Here is a 26,588-nt window from a genome sequence, read left to right as displayed (position 1 = left end):
CAAACCGAGGTACAGTGCAAAGCTTTTGTTGAATGCTATCCAGTCAGCAGAAAGACAATACGTGATTACAACTGAGCCATTACTGTCTATAGATACATGTTAAGGGAATAGACAATAGACAATAGACAATAGGTGCAGGAGGAGGCCATTCGGCCCTTCGAGCCAACACCGCCATTCAATGTGATCATGGCTGATCATTCTCAATCAGTACCCCGTTCCTGGATTCTCCGCATACCCCCTGACTCCGCTGTTCTTAAGAGCTCTATCTAGCTCCCTCTTGAATGCATTCAGAGAATTGGCCCCCACTGCCTTCTGAGGCAGAGAATTCCACAGATTCACAACTCTCTGACTGAAAAAGTTTTTCCTCATCTCAGTTCTAAATGGCCTACCCCTTATTCTTAAACTGTGGCCCCTTGTTCTGGACTCCCCCAACATTGGGAACATGTTTCCTGCCTCTAACGTGTCCAACCCCTTAATAATCTTATACGTTTCGATAAGATCTCCTCTCATCCTTCTAAATTCAGTATGACGTTTAGTGCAAGGTCAAGCCAGCAAAGTCCGATCAAGGAGAGTCCGAGGGTCAACAAAGAGGTAGATAGTAGTTCAGCACTGCTCTCTGGTTGTGGCAGGATGATTCAGTTACCTGAAAACAGCTGGGAAGAAACTGTCCCTGCATCTGGAGGTGTGCGTTTTCACACTTCGATACCTTTTGCCTGACGGGAGAGGGGAGAAGAGGGAGTGGCCAGGGTGCGACTCGTCCATAATTATGCTGCTGACTTAGCCGAGGCAGCGTGAGGTATAAATGGAGTCAATAGAATGGTGGTTGGTCTTATAACAGGCCATAAGTGAAAAAATAAGAAATGCATATCCCCTTAGACCAAGAACAGACAATATGTTTAGGGACTTGTGACTTAAAATTTGTAGTTTAGTTTAGTTTAGTTTAGAGATACAGTGCGGAAACAGGCCCTTCGGCCCACTGGGTCCGTGACGACCAGCGATCCCCATTTATTAATACTATCCTACACCCACTAGGGACAATTTTACATTTACCAATTAACCTACAAACCTGTATGTCTTCGGAGTGTGGGAGGAAACTGAAGATCTTGGAGAAAACCCACGCAGGTCACGGGGAGAACGTACAAACTCCGTACAGACAGCACCCGTGGTCGGGATCCAACCCGGGTCTCCGGCGCTGCTTTCGCTGTAAGGCAGTAACTCTACCGCTGCGCCACCGGGTGGGGTTAGAGAGGGACCACGCGCTGCCCACGGGCACCCTGGGGGATTTCCGGGACCGCTGGGCACCGCGGGCGGTTGAATGCATCCCTGACAAGGAGTGTAAGATAGTTGTATAGTAGTTTATCGTTTGTCTTGTGGGCTCTGCTTTGGTTTTATTGTATTGTACATATAATTTTAATATTTGACTAAATATTTTTGATTTTTAAAAAAGGATTGTACGTGGCTCCCATGAAGGAGCTTATTGGATGCTTTACTAAAGTCCACATAGACAACATCCACTGTCCTATTTTCATCAATCATGGATAATAGAACAGAGAGAAGTACAGCGGAGGAATAGGCCCTTTGGCCCTCAATATCTGTGCCAAACATCATTCCAAGCTAAACTAATCTCACCTGCCCACCTCAATTCCCTGCATTTCCTGCAATCATCTTTTTCATGTCCTCAGAAAACTCAGTCAAATTAGTGCTCATGACTTTCTATTTTTAAGTGAATGTTGGACTAGATATAACAAAGTTTAGTTCAGTTTAGTTTAGAGATACAGCGTGGAAACAGCAGGGCCGTCTTAACGCATGGGCCTGATGGGCACTTGCCCGGGGCCCCACGAGCATAGGGGCCCCATGCTGATCTGTGTATGTTAAGTGACTTGCAAAAAATAAATACTACTTTAAAAATGTAGGTTCAATAAGTGCTTTTTTCACAACATCTTCGGTCCCTAAGTGCTTCTCACAGCGATCTGTAAGTGCTTTTCGCAACAATGTAGCACCCTAAGTCCATCGCTAAGTGCTTTTCGGTAAGTGCTTTTCGCCGGCACAACAGGGGGGGGGGCTGGTAGGGAAAGGGGGGTGGGGGAGAGTAACGGTAGGGGCCCCAGTACACTGCTTTGCCCGGGAGCCCATAATGCTGTAAAAACGGCCCTGGGAAACAGGCCCATTTGGCCCACCGGGTCCGTGCCGACAAGCGATCCCCGCACATTAACACTATCCTACACACACTAGGGACAATTTTTACATTAACTAAGCCAATTAGCCGACAAACCTGTACGTCTTTGGAGCGTGGGAGGAAACTAAAGATCTCGGAGAAAACCGAACAGGTCATGGGGAGAACGTACAAACTCCGTACAGACAGCACCCGTAGTCGGGATCGAACCCGGGTCTCCGGCACTGCATTCGCTGTAAGGCAGCAACTCTACTGCTGTGTCACCGTGCCACCCTTTAAAAGTATTTAAAGGATAAGTGACTGAAATGCCACAATGAACATATTCCATCTGGGTCGCGTACAACACAAGGGCATGAACTCTGGAGTCTACAGTCCCAGGTAACCTGCAACACCTCTATTACTCTCTCTCTTCTCCTATATAGGCCCTCTCATACACATCCCTCCTCCCACAATATTCCCCAGCACTTTGTCACCCTGTTTCTATCCCCACCCCCACTCACCCCATCCACCAATTAATTATGCACTTCTCCCACTCACTCCCCTCCCTCCCCCCATTGTTCATCCCTCCTCTCCCTCTGCTACACCTGTCAGCCACCATGATTTGGTACCACTTTATACCTTCCTATCGCATCCAGAATGTGCAGCCTTTCTGTTATCTTCCGTTATCATCTCCTAGACTCTGTTGGTATCCCCATCCTTCCCAACCTTATTCAACTCTTACCGACCAGTCTTTACCTCCTCACTTTTATCGACCTCATCGCCTGTTTGCTCTTGCCCCAAACCTCCCCCACATCTTTGTATTGAATGTTTTACTGGATGTTGTACTGGGCAACACAACCCTGATTGGCCTGATCCAGGATGGGGACGAATCTGCCTACAGATGGGAAGTGACACTGCTGGCGTCCTGGTGCCATCGCAACAACCTGGAGCTCAATGCTCTTTAGACAGTGGAATTGATCGTAGACTTTAAGAGAGCTCCCCCTCCCCTCCCCCCACTCACCAGCAACAACACCACAGTCATATCTGTGGAGTCATTTAAGTTTCTTGGAACCATCATCTCCAGGGACCTTAAATGGTGGGCCACCATCGACTCCACAGTCAAAAAGGCCCAACAGAGGATGTACTTCCTGCGGCAGCCGAGGAAACACAATCTGCCACAGGCAATGATGGTCCAGTTTTATACTGCCATCGTAGAGTATGTCCTCACCTTCTCCATCATGGTCTGGTTTGGCTCAGCCACCAAGCACCACATCCGGAGGCTGCAACGGATCGTTCGCACAGCTGAGAAGGTTGTTGGCTGCAACCTTCTCCCCATCGACGAACTGTACACTGCAAGGGCCAGGAAGCGAGCGGGCAAGATCATCTCTGACCCCTCTCACCCTGGTCACAAACTCTTTGAAACACTTCCCTCTGGAAGGCGACTCCGGACTGTCAAAGCAGCCACAGCCAGACATAAAAACAGCTTTTCTCCATGAGCAGTAGCTCTACTCAACAACCAAAAGTCTGCAGCCTATTTTTACTCTGGTACTTTATTTTCACATGTTCAAATTATAATGTTCTATATTTAATTGTCTGCTGTATATCGTGTTTTTATCCTTTTGCGAGCAAAAGCACCAAGGCAAATTCCTTTTATATATACATACTTGGCCAATAAAAAAATTATTCATTCATATTCATTCATTCGTTATCTTCACCCTACTCTTTCAGTCCAGATGAAGGATCTCGACCTGAAATATCAAATGTCAACATCCCTCCATGGATCCTGCCTACCCCCGCTGAGTTTCTATAACAGCTCCCATTTTTCAGTCAAGCATTTCTATTTATTTGAAGTACATTAATGCGAATAAAAAACACAGAATTGAACTTATACGACAGAATCATGTTCCAATGTGATCCATTATTCATCGCCAAACATAAATGTGGCTTGTATTTTGTTGAATAACATTGTGATATGTAAACAGTCAAATACAGTCAAATTAAACAGGTTGGCAAGTCCTGAACTTGAAAGAGCGTTGATATGATGGCCAGAAAATGCAGGACAGCATGTCCTTCAATGCATCATTTATGCTGCGTTGATCATTATTTAATCATGCAAAACTTGCTTTCACAGTTTATTTATGTTCAAGAACATTACCAGATTTCCCGCATTTCATGACTGACTTGTTCACTTTCCACTGTCACAATCCTTTAGTCTGAAGCAATAAAATATGGGAAGTCGTCATTTTAAGTCGATGGTGCAGTATCTCTTTATGTAATGCTTAGCTGGCTACTGAACGCTATACTATACTATTGTAGTATACTGCTTGCCTTTCCTTCCTCAAGGATAGACAGTAAATTGTGAACAGCCTCATGAACAGTGATCACAATCAAAAAATTGGTTTATCATCAATATTTTGGTCAAATGGCTGCATTAAGAAACAACTTGATGGTTGAATTTGAGGTAAAGAGGAAGGAAAGTTTTGGGTTGAATCCAACCTTGACAAAAATGTAACAATGTTCATTCTTCTGATAATAATTCATGGGAAAAGATAAAATGTATTCTTAAGGAAGTGGTAATTGGGTGCCTAGAAAATAATAAAATGATTGGGAAGAGGCAACATCGATTTATGTAAGAGAAATTAGGTGACACAAATCCATCAGAGTTTATTGAGACGAACAAGCAGAATAGCAAAAATACCCAATGGGGATTGTAATGCTTTTGAATGAGTATAAAGCCTTTGATAAGATAGCAGGTAAGAGATTATTTAACAAATTTAGAACACATAGGGGTGGGGCAGTAATATTTGGATGTGGAGAAGGTATAATGTTGTCATTTTCAGGCAAGGAAGTTGCAAGTAATAGATTGATTGGAAGGACCTGCAGATGCTGGTTTAAACCAAAGATAGATACATTAATGGATAGAAGGAATGTGTGATGTTTCAGGTCGAGACCCTTCTTCAGACTGAATCAGGCGAGAGGGAGATACAGAGATAAGGAAAAATTGGGTGTGAAAACAAGACAAAGGGGATGCAGATCAAGGAGAATGTAGAACAGATCATATTTAGCTCGGAGAAGGTAACAACAAAGCAACAGCGATAAAAATGTAAACATTTATTATAAACCCACTAGCTACTGTATCTAGACGACACTTCTTCACACCATGCTTCCCATAGAGACTCTATCCCCTAATCCCAATTCCTTCGTCTACGATGCATCTGTGCCCAAGATGAGGTGTTCCATACCAGGACATCTGAGATATCATCATCCTATAGGGAACGGGGGTTCCCCTCTCCCATCATTGGTGAGGCTCTCACTGAGATCGCCTCGATATCCCGCAGCTCCACTCTTGCTCCCCTCCCACCCAGTCGCAACAGGGACAGTCCCCCTTGTCCTCACCGTCCACCCCATCAGCCGTCACACACGGAACATAATCTTCCGACATTTTCACCACCTCCAACGGGATCCCACCACTAGCCAAATCTTCCCATCTACACACACTTCCTCCCTCCACAACTCCCGGGTCCACTCGTCCCTTCCCACCCAAACCACCCCCTCCCCAGGTACTTTCCCCTGCAACCGCAGGAGATGCAACAACTGTCCCTTTACCTCCTCCCTCGACTCCGTCAAAGGACCCCGACAGTCTTTTCAGGTGAGGCAAAGTTTCACTTGTACCTCCTCCAACCTCATCTACTGTATCCGCTGTTCCAGGTGTGGAATCCTATATATCAGCGAGACCAAGAGCAGGCTCGGCGATCGTTTCGCTGAACACCTCCGCTCAGTCTGCCTCAACCTACCTGATCTCCCGGATGCTCAACACTTTAACACCCCCCTCCCTCTCTGACCTTTCTGTCCTGGGCCTCCTCCATTGTCAGAGTGAAAATTGGAGGAAGATAGAAAGATAGAAAATAGGTGCAGGAGTAGGCCATTCAGCCCTTCGAGCCAGCACCGCCATTCAATGTGATTATGGCTGATCATCCACAATCAGTAACCTGTGCCTGCCTTCTCCCCATACCCCTTGATTCCGCTAGCCCCAAGAGCTCGATCTAACTCTCTTTTGAATGCATCCAGTAAATTGGCCTCCACTACCTTCTGTGGCAGTGAATTCCACAAATTCACAACTCTCTGGGTGAAAAAGTATTTCCTCATCTCAGTTCTACATGGCCTACCCCTTCTCAACACTTCATATTTTGCTTGGCCAGCTGACACACCAGAGTTATGAATATTCACTTCTCTAACTTCAAGTAACCCGTGCTTTCCCTCTCTCTCCATCCCTCCACACTTCCCAGTTCTCCAAGCAGTCTGACTGTCCTCATTTACATTCTATCTGTTTGCTTTGTCGACACCTTCTCCTAGCTATCAATGATCTATTCTACATTTTCCATGAACCTCATCCCATTTGTCTCGTTTTCTCACCTTACCTTTCCTTATCTCTGAATCCCCCTCTCCCCTGATTCAGTGTGAAGGAGGGTCTCGACCCGAAACGTCACCCATTCCTTCTCTCCAGAGATGCTGCCTGTCCCGCTGAGTTACTCCAGCATTTTGTGTCTACCTTCCAACATTGATACTCAGAACCAGCTATGAACAATCTGTAACAATAATTTGGATGAAGGACTATATATTTGAGTGTCTGCCTGATTTGTATGCAACGAGGCTGCAGCAATATGCAAACAGTTGGAATGCAAAGAGGCTTCAGGCGTAGGGAATGGGGAAGGAAATAACCGATGGAATAAAAACAGGGAAAATGTGGGATCATCCACTTGGGTAGCAACATAGCATTTGAGAGTTTTTTTTTTTAACAGGATTTAAGCTTGAAAGCCATTGTTTTTCAAGAGTATCGTTGTACACGAATCACTGAAAGTTAGCATGCTGGTGAGTTTTGAGTAGTTAAGAAAATAAACACCACATTCAACATACTGCAAGTGGATTTGAATTTGAGTCCAAGTCAGGAAAGTTCACTGAGATTTCTTGGGTCAGATGAAATTCAAACTGATTAATTGTGTACAGGTCTTGTTTCAATAAACTGCAGCAAAGATTTACAAGATTGATTCCTGAATGGGTATTTTTCAATTAGCAGATCTGAAGAAATCAACACCTATACCGTATAAGATTTAGACGGAGGAGGTGTGGATTAGTTGAAATGTATATATTCCTTTAGAGGCATGAAATATTTATATATTCTAAGGATACTCAAAAAGTTCAGTCAAGGGGATCCTTGGCATCTCGAAATCTGCTGAAACTTGTTGAAAAAAACAGAACCTGGCAGGGTCTGGACCAAGGAGGGATTTAAAAGTAAGGGTGAAGATTTCAAAGTTGAAAATTGCTTAACTGGGAACGTGGGTTATAAAAAAACTTATTGCATTTATGTCATAAGCAACAAAAAAAAACACCGAATAGTTGGCATGAGGCAAATCTAAAATCAACCGAAGCATTGATTAGATTTTGAAAAGTGGATGAGCTCAGGGCCAAAATCAGGCAATGTAACTTAAGTGGATGAAGAGGAGGATTGAGCACAATCAGAAATTACAAAAAAGTATCATTTAATCTCTGATGGCATGCATGCACACAGATGTGTTGATAGCTAAGGAATGCAATCTGTGTTCGGGATGGGTATCAATTCATTTCTTCTTCCCAATTTTCTTTCATTGATTATTATGCATAATTATAACCTGATATTACTATTATATGCAACTGAAAAGCCTTTGAAGTCAGTAGTTCTGAAAATCAAAATGTACTTTTTGGACACGTTGTAAATCCACTGCCTGAGCCACTTTGCCACCTACATCTCTAATTTTAACCTGGGTTTAACCGTGGATTTTTGAGACCGAACATATTTCTTCTCTGTCATTTCAAGGCAATTCACAATCCAGGAAATCAGTCGCTCTCGACGGCAGGTGATGATTAATGTGATATGTGCAAGAGTTCATGTTATTCAAAAATGCACACTTGAAAATGTTAACCTGAACATATTGTACACCTACTTGCTGCGTAAGTTGCTTTTCATCATTTACCTTTGTAGTTTATCTTGAAGCCAATTGATCCAATGCTTTCATCTGTCTGCAGATGCAACCACATCTGATTGCTTATGCTTACGATCAGGTCTGGGACAAAACTACCTGTCAGCCTAGAACCAAGGAGGAAAAGAAAACAAAGAATCTGTTCAGTTATATGTCAGTTTCCTAATGCTCTATTTCCAAAGCAATGCTTTCCTTAAAAGGGAGGATTTGTTGAATTTAAAACAATCCAATTTTCTTTTCAGTATTCCATCTATCGTCATCAAATTACAATGCAGGTTAATACTAATGACATACACATCATAATATATCTGTGATATTGTTGGAGAATCACAACACAATGTAGCTGAATATAGGTCATGACTTGTTTAAGGACAGTGGATGTAACGATAAGAATTAAACCATTTATCAAAATCAAGGAAGATATTTTCGTATTTTAGAATTATCTCTCCTATTAGTATTATCCCTATTGGCAGTGTAACTTGGATACAATATATCTTCTATCACTCTGCTCAAAAACTCAAATGTTAGATACAAGCTCAGATCATGTTTTAGTTCCTTCCAACTAGTTCACCTTCATGGTTCATTGTATTGGGAAGGCTGGAAGCATCATCAAAGATGCCTGCCACACTGGGGAGTTTATTTTCTCTATTCTTACTTTCTGGGAAAAGATTTTGTTTTAGTTTAGTTTAGTTTAGTGATACAGCATTGACACAGGCCATTCGGCCCACCAAGTCTACGCCGACCAGCGATTCCCACACACTAACACTACCCTACACACACTAGGGACAATTTTACATTTATACCAAGCCAATTAACCTATAAACCTGTACGTCTTGGAAGTGTGGGAGGAAACTGAAGATCTCGGAGAAAACTCATGCAGGTCACATGGAGAACGTACAAACTCCGCACAGACAGCACCCATAGTCAGGATCAAACCCGGGTCTCTGGCACTGAAAAGGCAGTAGCTCTACCGCTGCGCCATCGTGCTGCCCCATGTTGGTAGATAGTTCACCATAGTGGAATTAATAAATGTGCGTGGTCCACCTTTTTTTCCCCTTTCTACTTCAAGGATTTACATGGCTACAGTTGCTTTTCCCTTCATTGCTATCCTGTCAGTTACTGGCATGACATCAAGCAATGGATTACCCACAAAATCCTTTGATACCGGTCATATAGCAGTCAGACAGTCCTGCATCTCACATGACATTTGTAGCCTTACTTGGGCTTGATGCAGAACATTGTGTAAGGAGTTCTTACATTCATCATAATTCTTTTCCACACTACATACACTGCCTGACCTGCTGAGTTTCTCCAGAATTTCCTGTTCTTCCTGCCCTTGAAGGAAGCTGAGCCAGCTGAGGAAGGATGTGCTGGCTCTGGAGAGGGTTCAGAGGAGGTTTACAAGAATGATCCCACGAATAAGTAGGTTAACATATGATGAGCGTTTGACGACACTGGGCCTGCACTCGCTGGAGTTTAAAGGAATGAGGGGGGGCTTCATTGAAACGTGCAGAATAGTGAAAGGCCTGGATAGAGTGGATGTGGAGAGGATGTTTCCACTAGTGGGAGAGTCTAAGACCAGAGGTCATATCGAGGGCGGCACGGTAGCGCAGCGGTAGAGTTGCTGCTTTACAGCGAATGCAGCGCCGGAGACTCAGGTTCGATCCTGACTACGGGTGCTGCACTGTAAGGAGTTTGTACGTTCTCCCCGTGACCTGCGTGGGTTTTCTCCGAGATCTTCGGTTTCCTCCCACACTCCAAAGACGTACAGGTATGTAGGTTAATTGGCGGGTAAATGTAAAAATTGTCCCTAGTGGGTGTAGGATAGTGTTAATGTACGGGGATCACTGGGCGGCACGGAATTGGAGGGCCGAAAAGGCCTGTTTCCGGCTGTATATATATGATATGATATGATAAGGAGATGAAAAGCAATTTCTTTGGTCAGAGGGCGGTGAATCAGTGACATTCCATGCCACGGAAGGCTGTGGAGGCCAGGTCAATGGATATTTTTAAGGCAGAGATAGATGGATTCTTGATTAGTGTGGATGTCAGGGGTTATGGGGAGAAGGCAGGAGAATGGGGTGAGTAGAGATAGATCAGCCATGATTGAATGGCAGAGTAGACGAGATGGGCCGAATGGCCTAATTCTTCTCCTATCACTTATGAACTTACGACCCTTGGATAATTAATATCTGTAAATGATCAAGCAGAAGGAATGGCTCAACATCATTTCGGGCTGCATAGCGTTTAGCAATTTATGCTGTAAAAATACATTATCGTGTCATTCAGAAAACAAATGAAGGAATTTCAATTGTCCTTATTATGGTTGTATGCATTGATATACAATTGATGCTTTGGCCAATGCATATAGATGAATATTTTACAAAAGCTTTTTATGCTTTCACAAAGGACAATATCATCAGCAATCTAACCTGACCCTTGCAAACTGATGCAGTGATCAAGAAAGCACATCAGCATATCAATTTATTCAGCGTCCGAGAATATTCAGGGATTCTCTTGAACTTCTACAGGGCATGACAGTTCATAGGTTAATTGGCCTCTGTAAATTGTCCCTTGTGTGGTGAAAGTGGGATTCAAAATAAAGCAACTCGATTGAACAGGTGATCAATGGTTGGCTTGGGCTCGGTGGACTGAAGGGCACTATAGAAAGTATTCTAAGAAGATAACTGCAGATGCTGGTACAAATTGAAGGTATTTATTCACAAAATGCTGGAGTAACTCAGCAGGTCAGGCAGCATCTCGGGAGAGAAGGAATGGGTGACGTTTCCGGTCGAGACCCTTCTTCTTCAGAAGAAGGGTCTCGACCCGAAACGTCACCCATTCCTTCTCTCCCGAGATGCTGCCTGACCTGCTGAGTTACTCCAGCATTTTGTGAATAGAAAGTATTCTGATGGGATGTATTTTAGCTTGGAATGGCAACTGCTCTCCTCTTTACTACCTGAACATGTAAAGTATGGCGAGCACAGTCCAGTCCATCACAGGCTTGACAATTTCTTCCAACTAGTCCACCTTCATGGTTCATTGTATTGGGAAGGCTGGAAGCATCATCAAAAATGCCTGCCACACTGGGGAGTTAATTTTCTCTCTTCTACTTTCTGGGAAAAGATTTAGTTTTCGTTTAGTTTAGTTTAGTTTAGAGATACAGCATTCATAAGCCATTCGGCCTACCAAGTCTACGCCGACCAGCGATTCCCATACTCTAACACTATCCAACACACACTAGGGACAATTGACAATTTTACGAAGCCAATCAGACTACAAACCTGTGCATCTTGGGATTATGGGAGGAAACCGGAGCTCCTGGAGAAAACTGACGAATGTCACGGGGAGAAGGCGCAAACTCCATACAGACAGTACCCGTAGTCAGGATCAAACTCTGGTCTCTAGCGTCGTAAGGCAGCAATGCTACCGCAGTGTCACGTTTGTGGCATACGCTTGAAAGCCCAGATGTCCAGACTTAAGGACAGCTTCCTCCCACTGCTGTCAGATCCCTGAATCAACCACCTCCTTAACATCTCTAGAGAGATGGAATGGGTGACGTTTCGACCCGAAACGTCACCCATTCCTTCTCTCCAGAGATGCTGCCTGTCCCGCTGAGTTACTCCAGCATTTTTGCATCTATCGTCGGTTTAAACCAGCATCTGCGGTTCCTTCTTACACACCTCTTTTACATACTCTTCCCTGCACCTCTTTTACATTCTGTTCCCACAGAGGTTGCCGTGTACTCCTACTCTGAACTTCACCTCATTTGGCTGTTCTGTCACGGCATTCTTGTATTTCCCTGTACTATTTCAGATCACACTGCAACGTTTGCACCATTCTACTGACTTGCACTCATCATTACAGTCATTCCTGTGTTTATCATGATCATGCATACTGTTTATTCCATAAGTTCCATGCACTGAAGGAACGTCATTGCACCCTGGTTTATACAAAATAAACTCATTAAAATCTAAAATTTAAAAATCTAACAATCAACAAATTGTTTATGGTAACAATTAACAAACGTCACTTTGTTATTGACATTTATGTACTTTAATTATCAACCTGAAAGTGTTCCAGAGGATCCTACAGCTGATGAAGCACTTTTGAAGTGCATTCACTTTTTCAATGCAAGGAAATATGGTAAACAGTCAGCTTACTGACACAAAGTCTGACATTAATCACTAAGTAACATCATTTATCTTAGCTGGGGGATCATTTTGGCTGGGCTACCTCTCTATTCTCCAAACAGTGTAATGAAATCTACTGGGTTCACACGAGTGGGCAGGTTTGCCCTCGTTTAGCTGCGCGATCTGTGCGAAAAGCTTTATTCTTAATTGTTAACTGTATATTTGAGTTGTCATTTGTGAGGGGAGCAGTAAGGCACATTCCTTGTATATGCATATACTTGGCCAATAAACTTATTCATTCATTCATTCATTCATTCATTCATTCATTCATTCATTCATCATAAATCTGCTTTCGAGACAATTTATGCAGTATTCTAACTTCTTCATTATCGGCACAGAAGAAAGAGAAAAGCAACAACATAAAACAATGAAAAACCTCTTCCAATCCATACTTTCTGACAAGTTATTATCCAGCATACACGTGTCTCTGGGGTAGAGTGTTAAGTTGCAGGCTTCTATTTCTGATACTGGCATTAGCTATCAAATCAAGAAAATTGGTAAATTCAGCCACAACTGTATTTGTTTTACCTATATTTCAGTGTGATCTTGAATAAATTTAATAATCTGCAATCTGATGTAACATATATACATTTTAATTATCCTATATCTTGGGAATCCTGAGATTCAAGATAGCACCAATGATGTTTTTAAAAAAATAATGATTCTTGCATTAACTATACCTCTTCATTTAGGAACCTGGTGCCAATGCCTAATACTGAGTGATTTAGAGATACAGCACGGAAACAGGCCCTTTGGCCCGATGTTGCCCATACTGATATTTTGTGGTAATATTCTTATATATCTCATTGCATGAAAACAGATTAAAAATACCCTTTAAACATGATTCAAATATCTATTTATATGCCGCAGGACTAAAATGTAACATTATCCCAAACATGATGTGGGATATTGACCCCGACCCAGGGTCTGATGGCCCGGCGCGGGGGAGCTGAGATTCCACCCCCCCCTACCCCCACCGATGCAGGAGCGTGATCGCCCCGATGCGGAGGGCCCAAACGCCGCCGGCTACGGGAGGCAAGATCGTCCCGTCAACAGAAGGCTCGAGGCCCCCGACCGGGGGAGAACAAAGAAGGGAAGAGATTGAATTGTTTTTTTGCCTTCCATCACAGTGAGGAATGTGGAGGAGTCACTGTAGTGGATGTTCATGTTAAAATGTATTTTGTGTGTCCTGTTGCTTTTAATTGGGTTGACTGGAAGGCAAAAACAAATTCCTCGTATGTTGCAAAACATACTTGGCTAATAAAATATGATTATGATTATGATTATCATCTGTGGAATTCAGTTGGCAGTGGAGGCCAGTTCTCTGAATGCATTCAAGAAAGAGCTAGATAGAGCTCTTCAGCATAGCAGAGTCAGGGGGTATGGGGAGAGGGCAGGAACAGGGTACTGATTGAGAATGATCAGCCATGATCACATTGAATGGTGGTGCTAGTTCGAAGGGCCGAATGGCCTCCTCCTGTACCTATTGTCTATTGAATTGGCCTCCACTGCCTTCTGTAGCAGAGAATTCCACAGATTCACAACTCTCTGACTGAAAAAGGCTTTTCCCCATCTCTCCTAAATGGTCTACCCCTTATTCTTAAACTGTATGGTCTACCCCTTATTCTTAAACTGTGAATATTTGAAATGTTATCTTAGTTGGATATTGTATTATTTCAGTGCTTACATGAAGTCCTTTTGTGCATTGGTGCCTGCAAATAGTATCTATCTGAGCAGCAGTGGCAAAGTGGTAAAATATACCGTTTCCATTAATGTTTTCTTTAAATTCTTTTGTAACATGTGGACACATTTCTGGACACCATGTTATAGGAAACATATTGTCAAGCATGAAAGGGTTCAGAAATTTTTTACAAGGATGTTAGAGGGTGTGCGTTTTAAGGGCCTGTCCCACTTGGGCGACTGCCGGGGACTGTCAAAGTCGTAGTAGATCGCCAAAATTTTCTTTTACCCTAGGACAATGACCACGACAATGCCGAGTCAGGTCGAGATTACACCGTCTTCGGAAACATTGCAAAATTCCCACGCTGTCAATGCTTCTCCGGCGTCTTAATTTTCGTTGAAATCACTGACAAGTCGGTAATTACTTGAGAGTTTTGAAATATAACATCTTGCCCGGGTTACTTGAAAACCAAGCTTCACTGTAACAAGGCATAAACTGGATTGACTTCCAGTTTACTAATAGCAGTATTAAGAAATTTAATTTTAAAAGTGGTTAAGTGGATGTTTGTGCGGAGTGTGGGCATTCTTTGAAAATGTACGGGAGATGCATATCTGGTTTCTGGGTTGCTTATCTGGGTTGTGAGCCTACTTTAAATCTAATCACTGATGGCCATAAACATCACGGAAATTCCCACGCTTACCTGACCGTCAAACTGTCGCCTCCAATCTACCTGTCAAATGGCCTGACGGTAAATAAATTGGTTGAACACAAGTATTTTATGGTATCTTCAAATGACTTTATTTAATTTAATATTACATGCTTCTAAATGCATCTAAGACAACCTAGCAAACCAGGGGACAGCATGCAACAGCGCCCGCAATAAGCAATGATACCTGGCGACAAGCCAGCTGTCACCGAGAAATTTCATACCGGTTGATTTCTCAGCGAAACGCCGAGATCCGCTATGATTCTTTGAAAACTCCTCACGATCATGCCCGCGACACCCCGGCGATCGCTCGGCGACAGCCTAGTCACCGGCAGTCGCCTTAAAATCGCCTAAGTGGGACAGGCCCTATAGGGAGAGGTTGAGTAGGCTGGGTCTCTATTCCATGGAGCGCAGGAGGATGAGGGCGGATCTTTTTGAGGTGTACAAAATCATGAGAGGAATAGATCAGATAGATGCACAGAGTCATAAAAACATAGAAACATAGAAAATAGGTGTAGAAGGAGGCCATTCAGCTCTTCGAGCCAGCACCGCCATTCATTGTGATCATGGCTAATCATCCACAATCAGTAACCTGTGCCTGCCTTCTCCCCATATCCCTTGATTCCACTAGCCCCAGAGCTCTATCTAACTCTCTTTTAAATTCATCCAGTGATTTGGCCTCCACTACCCTCTGTGGCAGAGAATTCCACAAATTCACAACTCTCTGGGTGAAAAAGTTCCTTCTCACCTCAGTTTTAAAGGACTGTGGCCCCTGGTTCTGGACCCGCCCAACTTTGGGAATATTTTTCCTGCATCTAGCTCTCTTTCCCAGAATAGGGGAATCGAGGACCAGAGGACATAGGTTCAAGGTGAAGGGGAAAAGATTTAATAGGAATCTGAGGGGTAACTTTTTCACACAAAGTTTGGTAGGTGTATGGAACAAGCTGCCAGAGGAGGTAGTTTCGACTGGGACTATCCCATCGTTTAAGAAACAGTTAAGACAGGTACATGGATAGGACAGGTTTGGAGGGATATGGACCAAGCGCAGGCAAGTGGGACTAGTGTAGCTGAGACATTGTTGGCCGGTGTGGGAAAGTTAGGCTGAAGGGCCTGTTTCCACTCTGTGTCACTCTATGACTCTATGTATGTTTACATTCTGGAAAAATGGTTGCAGATTACTTGTAACATCTGGTTCCAGGGTAACACCAGTTGAGTGATCCAGTTTCTCTGGCAAATGAGTAAGAAATCCTAAATCTGCTTGTCCATACAAGTTGTAATCTATGGTAATTTGAAGCTATGTGCGGCTATCAAGGAGTTGAATTTATCTTCTCAAAATCGATTTCTCCAAATATCTCATTCTATTTTCAGTTATGCTCCCTCGATCTTCCATTTGCAGCTTTTTCTACTTGAATTAGGCTGCATTTGGAGTATTGCGTGTAGTTCTAGCCATCCCATTACTGGAAGGATATGGATGCTCTGTAAAGGGTCCTAAAGAGGTTTAACAGAAGGCTTCCTGGATTACAGGAATAAGGAGAGGCTCTAGAAACTTGGATTGTTTTCTCTGGAGCGTTGGGGAGCTGATAGAAGCACATAGAATTATGAAAACCATAGGGTTGGAACTTTTGGCCAGTGCGGAAGTTTCAAGGACTAGAGAGTACAGCTTTAAGTTGAGAGAGGCAAAGTTTATATTTTAGTTTAGAGATACAGCGCGGAAACAGGCCCTTTGGCCCACTGGGTCCACGCCGCCCAGCGATCCCCGCACTTTAACACTATCCTACACCCAACTAGGTACAATTTTTACATTTACCAAGCCAATTAACGTACAAACCTATAGGTCTTTAGAGTGTGGGAGGAAACCAAAGATCTCGGAGAAAACTCACGCAGGTCACGGGGAGAACGTACAGACAGCACCCGTATTCGGGATCGAACCCGGGTGTCCGGCGCTGCATTCGCTGTAAGGCAGCAACTCTACCACTGCGCCACCGTGACTGCCCAGGGAAGGTTTTATTTACACATAGAGTGGTGGGTTTGTGGAACACATTGCCAGGGGTGTTATGGGAGCAGATACAATAGTGGCATTTAATAGGCTTTTGGATGTGCACATCGATATGCAGGGAATGGAGGGATATGGATCAATGTGCAGGCTGTGGAGATTGGTTTAACAGCGCACATGTTTAACCTGGCAATGTGAGTTTGTCCTCTACTTCTCTATGTTCGAATTTTGATCACTTTCATTCTGTCCCATGAAAAGTCCCTCAAAGTTCTGGTTGGTTTCTACTCTCTTTCGCTGGTTAGGCATTGAGCGAACTGCAGAAAAATCCTGAAAATGTTGTCAGCAAATGGAAAATGGTTACAAGGATTCAGATATGTACGTAGGTACACACAAAATGCTGGAGTAACTCAGCGGGTCAGGCAGCATCTCAGGAAAGAAGGAATGGGTGACGTTTCGGATCGAGACCCTCTTCGTGACCCGAAACGTCACCCATTCCTTCTCTCCGGAGATGCTGATTGACCCGCTGAGTTACTCCAGCATTTTGTGTCTACCTTCAACTTGAATCAGCATCTGCAGTTATTTTCTTACAGATATGTACGTAGGTTCTGCCGGATTTTTCCAATGTGTGCAATGTATATAAGTTCACTCCTGTGCTGACAAACCCAGAAAGAGTTTAGTTTAGTTTAGAGATTCAGCATGGAAACAGACCCTTTAGTCCTTCGACCATCCATCACCCGATCACACTAGTTCTTTGTTATCCCACTTTCACATCCACCACAACCACAATTAACAGAGGCCAATTAACCTTCATGTCATAGGGATGTGCCAGGAAACTGGAGCACCCAGAGGAAATCCACACAGTCACAGGGAGATCATGCAAACCTCCATGCAGCCAAGCTCTGGGTCGAGCCCGGTTCTCCGGCACTGTAAGGCAGCAGCTCTATCATGCAAACCTCCATGCAGCCAAGCTCTGGGTGGAGCCCGGTTCTCCGGCACTGTAAGGCAGCAGCTCTATCATGCAAACCTCCATGCAGCCAAGCTCTGGGTGGAGCCCGGTTCTCCGGCACTGTAAGGCAGCAGCTCTATCATGCAAACCTCCATGCAGCCAAGCTCTGGGTCGAGCCCGGTTCTCCGGCACTGTAAGGCAGCAGCTCTATCAGTTCTAAGCAGCAGAACATCTGTGGACTTTCTCCAACAGTGAGGTGCAGATAATGCAGTCAACAACATGGAGGCTCTGAATAGAGGATCTGACGTCCAATCTAGAAGCTTCAACGGCATCTAAATTACCAAGTATAATAACAAGATGCAGAAGGGAGTAAAAAAAATACTCAGCAAAGGCAGAGGTTCACCTGCAAATCCTCCAACCTCATCTACTGTATCTGCTGCTCCAGCTGTCAACTTCTCTACATCGATGAGACCAAGCGCAGGCTCGGCAATCGTTTCGCAGAATTCCTCCGCCCAGTCTGTCTTAACCAACCTGATCTCCCAGTGGCTCAGCACTTCAACTCCCCTTCCCATTCCCAATCTGACCTGGGCCTCCTTCATTGTCAGAGTGAGGCGCAGCGCAAATTAGAGGAACAGCACCTCATATTTTGCTTGGGTAGTTTACACCCCAGTGGTATGTACATTGACTTCTCTAACTTCAGATAGCCCTTGCTTTCCCTCTCTATTCCCTCACAGTTCTCCCACGAGTATTACTGTCTCCGACTATATTCTATCTTTGTCCCGCCCACTCCCCTGATATCAGTCTGAAGAAGGGTCTCGACCCGAAACGTCACCCATTCCTTCTCTCCAGAGATGCTGCCTGTCCCGCTGAGTTACTCCAGCATTTTGTGTCTACATTAAAAAAAGATAATCAGTTGGTCCTCTCTTTGGGATTTACAAGTCCAGGAAGTGTGTTTTAATGTTGGTTATTAGAATTCCATTTCCAGTACCATTGGCGATCCTGCTGTGAAGCACTTCTGCTGAGAATGCATTTCCAGCAAATATCTCAGAGAGGAGCAGTCCATCAGATTCCTGTGGAAGTCCCAAGAAATGGCAAAAGGTCACCCCGGCTTTAGTCTAATCGTTGACACAGCGATACTGACAGAGAGCCCCTTTGCCTTTGGTAACGATCATCCACAATTGAGATGGCAGACCAAGTACTGGAACACATCTGGATTTTTTTTTGTCCATGGCAAAGTATGTCATAAAAAAGTGCAGATTTAATAAAAAATTAAAGTTGCAGTAATTTATTGGAACAATTAAGACAAGAAGTTCCTGCTTCACTTGAAATATTGAAGGAAATGGGTGCTATGTTTAACGGCTACAGGATGTGGTGGTTAGCTGTGAGAAACAATGATTTTATTTTCTTGCTGGAGTGGTTAATAAAGGATAAAGAATGTTGATAGACTGAGTCTTGCAAATAACAGTGTTTTATTCATCCATGAAACAGAGCTGAATAATTTCATCTCTCAGCTCTGTGGTATCAGTCACTAATGTACTTGTGGCCATCATTTCGTGAGTGAATCACCGGCATCAATTGATTCATTGTTTTGCTTTATGCCACCCTCTGCGAAAATCAGCCACCAATCATCTCTTAATAATAAAGCACATATCAAACAAAATTTATTTGATGGTCTTGAAAATGTATTGCAAACAACATCTCCAGTCCAAACCAAATATCAAAAATGCTCGTTTGAGCATCCCTCTGGTTTTTCTCGGTTCTTGGACACTTGTGTTTGTCTTTTATTCAGTGTTTCTCTGCCAGGTAAGTGCTCCTGTGAGGATGCCTAATGTGCTTAATGACCATCACGAGGGTCGTAATCGGTCATAAAGCAGAGATTTGAAACGGGTGTCAGGGGTTATGGGGAGAACGCAAGAGAATGGGGTTAGGTGGGAGAGAGATAGATCAGCCATGATTGGATGGTGGAGTAGACTTGATGGGCCGAATGGCCTAATTCGGCTCCTATCACTTTTGGCCTACCTTGCCTGCAAATCCAGAAACATGTGGACCATTCCAGCTAGCTCATCCTCTGAACTATTTTGGGAATAAAATTATTTTCTCCTTCATAAATATCACATGACCAACATTCATCAGTCTGAAGAAGAATCTCGACCCGAAACGTCACCCATTCCTTCTCCCCTGAGATGCTGCCTGACCTGCTGAGTTACTCCAGCATTTTGTGAATAAATACCTTCGATTTGTACCAGCATCTGCAGTTATTTTCTTACATTACATGACCAACAATGATACACTTCTATGGAAATCACATCGTATTTGGGATATTGTTACATTTTAGTCCTGTGGCATGTAAATAAATCTGTGAATCATGTTTAAAGGGTAATTTTAATCTGTTTTCATGCAATGGGATATATATAAGAATATATATAAGAATATTAGTAAGATTGTAACATTATACTGATTAGTTCTAGAATCAATATCCAATTCATGAGCAATCTGCACATCAGCGAATTTCATACTTCTATTTTTGTTCATATTAACATTGGATTTTAAAAAATCTGCAACAGATGTTTGCGGCTATTGAAAGCATGGAATGTATTCTCCAATCCAAATTGCCCACTGGCAATTTCTGGAAGGATATAGGTTTAAAAAATAATAATTTATTAAAAAAAATTAAAATTCTTAGAGATACAGCGCAGAAACAGGCCCTTCGGCCCACCGGGTCCGCGCCAACCAGCGATCCCCGCACATTAACACTATCCTACACCCACTACGGAATTTTAACATTTGCCCAGCCAATTAACCTACAAACCTGCACGTCTTTGGAGTGTGGGAGGAAAGCGAAGATCTTGGAGAAAACCCACGCAGGTCACGGGGACAACGTACAAACTCCGTACAGTACAGCGCCCGTAGTCAGGATCGAACCCGAGTCTCCGGCGCTGCATTTGCTGTAAGGCAGCAACTCTACCGCTGCGCCACCGTGCCGCCCATGGACATGGATCAGCTGAAAAGTTGGGCGGAGGGCAGCAGATCAAATAGAACCCAAACAAGAGAAGGTTCATGCACTTCGTGAGGTCAAACACCAGTAGAACATTGAAAAATAAATGGCATGGACCTTAATAGCATTGATGTACAGAGACACTCAAGTGCAAGTCGATAGTGAAGGTGAAGGCAGAGTGCCTGGAGTAGCTCGTCGGGTGGGGCAACATCTCTGGAAAATGTAGGTAGGTGGCGTCTGAAGAAGGATCCCCAGCGTGGTGGTGCAGCGGTCGAGTTGCTGCCTTAACAGCACCAGAGACCAGGGTTCAATCCCAATCTCTGGTGTGGAGTTTGCACGTTCTCCTTGTGACCGCATGGGTTTTCTCCGGGTGCACCGGTTTCCTCCCGCACTCCAAAGAGGTACGTCTGTAGGTTGATTGGTTGTAAATTGTCCCTAATGTGTAGGATAGTGCTAGCTTATGGGGGGGGGGGGGGGTGTCACTGGTCAATAGACAATAGACAATAGGTGCAGGAGGAGGCCATTCGGCCCTTCGAGCCAGCACCGCTATTCAATGTGATCATGGCTGATCATTCTCAATCAGTACCCCGTTCCTGCCTTCTCCCCATACCCCCTGACTCCGCTATCCTTAAGAGCTCTATCTAGCTCTCTCTTGAATGCATTCAGAGAATTGGCCTCCACTGCCTTCTGAGGCAGAGAATTCCACAGATTTACAACACTCTGACTGAAAAAGTTTTCCTCATCTCCGTTCTAAATGGCCTACCCATTATTCTTAAACTGTGGCCCCTGGTTCTGGACTCCCCCAACATTGGGAACATGTTTCCTGCCTCTAACGTGTCCAACCCCTTAATAATCTTATACGTTTCGATAAGATCCCCTCTCATCCTTCTAAAGTCAAGACTGGTCAGTGCGGACTCGGTGGGCCGAAGGGCCTGTTTCTGCGCTGAATCTCTAAACAAAACCAGATAGATCCCACGCAGGGTCCTCCATTGTTCTTCCCCCTCCCTCAGGGCCCCCCCCCCTCACGCCGGGTCCTCCATTGTTCTTCCCCCTCCCTCACGGCGGTCCACCCCCCCCCCCCCCACGCTGGGTCTTCCATTGTTCTTCCCTCTCTCTCACGGCGCCCACCCCCCACCCACGCCGGGTCCTCCATTGTTCTTCCCCCTCTCTGATGGAGCCCCCCCCACGCCGGGTCCTCCATTGTTCCTTCCCTCAGCAGCGGCGTCCTCACTCCCACGTGTCCTTCCTCATCCGTCGGTCGGCGTCATCATCGACCGCCACACCGACCTCCCCACTAACGCTGCCAGGGTTAAACTGTGAACAGGATGGCCTGGTCAATGAGTAATTGGGGGGCAGTTAGAGGGTGAGAACATAGATAAAAGAATGCAAGAGTGGCAAAGAACAATGCAGGAAAATATGCCCCTGCCGAATTCAACATTGAGTCCACAAGTCTGCAACATGTCCAGTCAGAAGAAAGAGGAGCTGCTCCTTAAACTTGTGTCGGGGTTAACTGTAAGAGTGCCAGAGGCCACGGACAAACAGATTAGAGTTGGGAGGGGGTGAAAAATGAAGGTGGAAGTTAACAGGAAGCTCAAGGTTGCCCTTGAAGACTGAATGCAGGCTTCTGTACAAAGCAATCGCCAAAATGCATTTGGTTTCTCCAATGAAGAGGCAAGCACATTGTTAACGCCTAATGTTGTAAACTAGATTGGATAAAGTGTGAGTGCCTCACCTGGAACTACTGTTGGGGCCCAGCATGATGGGATGGGAAGGGGTGAAAGGACAAGTTTTGCATCAGCTGTGCTTTCAAGGACAATGGCTGCAGAGAAGGAAAATGGCAGATGTGCACAGAAGAGTTCACCAGGGAATCGAGAAGTCAAAGGTTGCTGCAATATGTCAAAGAGGGAAGAGAGGAGAAGATGCGTCTGGAGGTGGAAACTGTTTGAATGCAGCGGGAATTGCATAGAAAGATCAGTCGAAGGCAAAGGGTGGTCGGTTGGAAGGTGAGAATCATGGAATCTCTATGATAGACACAAAATGCTGGAGTAACTCAGCGGGTCAGGCAGCATCACTGGAGAGGAGGAAAAACGGGTGACGCTTCGGGTCGAGACCCTTCTTCAGTCTCTATCCTTATTCTGTATCAGAGGAGAGCAGGTGGGAGCAAAAGCACAAGAAATTCAGGAGATGCAGCCAAGGACTTTGTCAACAAAGAAGAAGGGGAAGCCACAGTTTGGGGAAACAGGGAGACAGTTCAGAGACACTGTTTGGAGCAAATGCAACTTGAACTGGGAGGATGAACTGGGAGACTGGTGGAGTTCTTAGGCCTTTTCCTTCCACCCTGACTCTCGTGGGAACTATTCCATCCAAGTAGCATTCGGTTCCTCAAAATTAATTACCTGCGGCCACAAGGGAATTAACATTCACGTGGCCAGGTGCGTGGTCCACTGCATGGTTGCCCAGTGACTTATTCGCCAGGTTATCATTTATGCAACACGTAACGAAATATGACTGCAAGTCACAGCCTTGTCTCTATTATTTCTTGGCATCCTCCTAATGGGCGGCACAGTGGCGTGTTAGTAGGCTTGCTGCCTGACAGCTCCAGAGACCTTGTGGTGATCATGATATGGGTGCTGTCTGTATGGAGTTCGTATGTTCTCCCCGTGACTGCGTAGTTTTTCTCCAGGTGCTCCAGTTTTCTCCCAGAATCCAAAGATGTGCAAGTTTGTTGGTTAATTGGCTTCTGTAAAAGAATAGTCTCCAGTATGTGGGGCAGAACTAGAGCACGGGTGATCACTGGTCATTGCAGTCTCCATGGGCTGGAGTGCCTGTTGTGTCACTGTATCTCTGAACCTGAACATGCATGGCAGATCCCTAAAAGGGACCACATCACCCCGATTCTGGCCTCTCTCCACTGGCTCCCAGTATGGTACAGAATCAACTTCAAGCTCCTCCTATTCACATACAAAGCCCTAAACAGGCTTGCGCCCCCCCCCCCCATATCAAAAATCTTCTAACCCACCACTCTATCTCCAGGTCCCTCAGGTCGGCCGACTTGGGGCTACTGACTATCCCGCGGTCTAAGCTTAAGCTCAGGGGTGACCGCGCTTTTGCGGTTGCAGCACCTAGACTGTGCAACAGCATCCCTCTCCCCATCAGAACTGCCCCCTCCATCAAATCCTTTAAGTCCAGGCTCATGGCGGCACGGTGGCGCAGCAGTAGAGTTGCTGCCTTACAGCGAATGCAGCGCCGGAGACTCAGGTTTGATCCTGACTACGGGTGCTGTCTGTACGGAGTTTGTACGTTCTCCCCGTGACCTGCGTGGGTTTTCTCCGAGATCTTCGGTTTCCTCCCACACTCCAAAGACGTACAGGTTTGTAGGTTAATTGTCTGGGTAAATGTAAAAATTGTCCCTAGTGTGTGTAGGATAGTGTTAATGTGCGGGGATCGCTGGGCGGCGCGGACTCGGTGGTCCGAAGGGCCTGTTTCCGCGCTGTATCTCTAAATCTAAAAAAAATAAAACCTATTTCTACTTCCTAGCGTTTGAGGCCCTCTGAGGGGGCGCTGTGAACTGTTTATGTATGTGCTGTTATGTTTGTGTGCCATTGTATGTTCGTTCTTTGTACCTGAACTGATGTACAGCACTTTGGTCAACGTGGGTTGTTTTTAAATGTGCTATACAATTAAAATTGACTTGACTTGACCTACATGGTACAAATTCACTCTCCTTGGAAAGAGTGCATTGTATGTCCTTAAAAGGTAGCTCTACTCAAGAACCAAAAGTCTGTCATCACTTTTTGCTCCAGTTTACTTCACTCACATCTTTAAACCATAATAATGTATGCTTAATGTTTTACCGTTTTATGCTTTATTCTGATTTTTTTACTGCACGTCCATGTTGTTACTTGCGAGCGGAGCACCAAGGCACATTCCTTGTATGTGTACATACTTGGCCAATAAACTTACTCATTCATAAAACTTCAAAAGCATTGCACAAAAAAAAATGGTTGTAAACATCCCTGCAGTTTTCTGTGAGGATTTTTCCATTATGGTCAGAACTGTTCATGTCACTGACATTGGTTACAAACTAGCTCCAACAGTGAGCATGACTCTTCCAAGTTAATGTAACTAAAGTACAGTCCATTGCAACAGAGCTCTCAGGAGAGATATTGCAAACTGCACTTAGGCTAATAAGTCCTTTGGCACCAGAGTGACCTTTCTTTTTTTTTCCATGCCACCTTGGCTAATTGGGCCTTATTTCCATCATCTACCTGCTCCAGTGCGAACATTTGGAAGCTCAATCTGAAATTTTAAGTATGTAAATTCACCTGTTGAAATAGCATATTTTTGTTGAAGGAAATAAAGATGATGAGGAGTGGATTTTCATACGGACTGAAAATTCCTGGTTCAACAGTCTGGTGGTCTGGAAATTCCCGTGGTCAAAAATTGCAGTACAGTCCCTAATTATCAATTTCTAACAAAGATTAAAATGTAAAACTAACCGAGGTCTGTACTAAACTGTAACTAATTGACCTCCAAGTGCAACTGTTGCAATCTCAGAAAACAGAGATCTCAACCATTGGTGTTTCTGACTTTCCAACCTTAAGTCCATAAAGCTTTGGGCTATGAACAGTTCTCGGAGCACATGCAAAATCAGAGAAGTGTCCACACTTAAAGATAAGCGTTACCCTGCTCAGCAGAATGTGATTCGAGATCCATTTCTGTGTTCTGACATTTGGCATCAGTCAAGTGCCAAGGGTGCTGGAATGGAGAGTTTCCATCGCTGGGATGAATTCCCGATCTTCCAATCTACCCTGTTACGGCCCTTGCACTTTTCTATCTGCACTTCCTCCATAGCTGTAACACTATATTTGACACTCAATTTATTTTCTCTTTTGCACTACCTGAAAAACTCATATATAGTGTGATTGATAGCATGTTATACAAAATGAAACTAATAGGCTCGGCACTTCAACTCCCCCTCCCATTCCCAATCTGACGTTTCTGCCCTGGGCCTCCTCCACTGCCAGAGTGAGGCCCAGTACAAATTGGAGGAACAGCACCTCATATTTCGCTTTGGTAGTTTACACCCCAGTGGTATGAACATTGACTTCTCTAACTTCAGGTAGTCCCTGCTTCCCCTCTCTATCCCCTCCCCCTTCCCAGTTCTCCCACTGGTCTTCCTGTCTCCCCTCTCTATCCCCTCCCCCTTACATCCTACATCCTATCTTTGTCCCGCCCCCTCCCCTGACATCAGTCTGAAGAAGGGTCTCGACCCGAAACGTCACCCATTCCTTCTCTCCTGAGATGCTGCCTGACCCGCTGAGTTACTCCAGCATTTTGTGTCTACCTTCGAAACCAATACCAATCTATCAATAAAAAATGCATCTAATGTTTTTATCCAAACCATGTTAAATTTAATTAGTCTCCTATAAATCAAGTACGATCACCTTTATATACACGTCTGGATAAATGGCAAGTTGCATTTCTGCTGTATAATCTTGCATTCAGAATATTAGAGGGGAAAATAAATTGAATCTGCAATATTGCATTCAAGTTAACAGTAAAAATAACGAAACATTGTTCAAACTTGTAGAAATTAACTGCAGGATAACTAATTATTCTTCACGCTTACACCAATCAACATTTAGTAAAATCTTGCAGAGTGACAGAGGAAAATACCCTGGGACTACATAAAAACAGTTTGATATGGAGTAGTGGTGATTGGGGAGCCATTTTGATTTATAAGAGGCCAAATGGCCTTCTGATGCATAAAATCTTTGTGACTTAGCATAAACATTTGCTTCTCTTAACTATTTCACCACCATCTGTTCAGCCTTTCTGGTTATTTCACGACTGCAGCTTAATTCATTTTCTATCCCTTTCTGCACCCATTTCCCTTCAAATTTCA

The 26,588-nt window shown here is 44.3% G+C and overlaps 1 protein-coding gene across 2 annotated transcripts in view; it reads right to left on the bottom strand.

Moving 5' to 3' along the window:
* csmd3b (CUB and Sushi multiple domains 3b) overlaps positions 1–26,588 on the bottom strand; it is a 1,698,079-nt gene that overhangs the window by 548,226 nt on the left and 1,123,265 nt on the right. For both annotated transcript variants that reach the window (XM_078397138.1, XM_078397139.1), the window contains exon 12: positions 8,161–8,273. In XM_078397138.1, the coding sequence (XP_078253264.1) occupies positions 8,161–8,273 (113 nt within the window). The remainder of the gene's footprint in view (positions 1–8,160; positions 8,274–26,588) is intronic.

Source organism: Rhinoraja longicauda, chromosome 4, assembly GCF_053455715.1.
Source record: "Rhinoraja longicauda isolate Sanriku21f chromosome 4, sRhiLon1.1, whole genome shotgun sequence".
NCBI lineage: Eukaryota > Metazoa > Chordata > Chondrichthyes > Rajiformes > Arhynchobatidae > Rhinoraja > Rhinoraja longicauda.
This window is presented reverse-complemented; position numbering and strand designations above follow the sequence as displayed.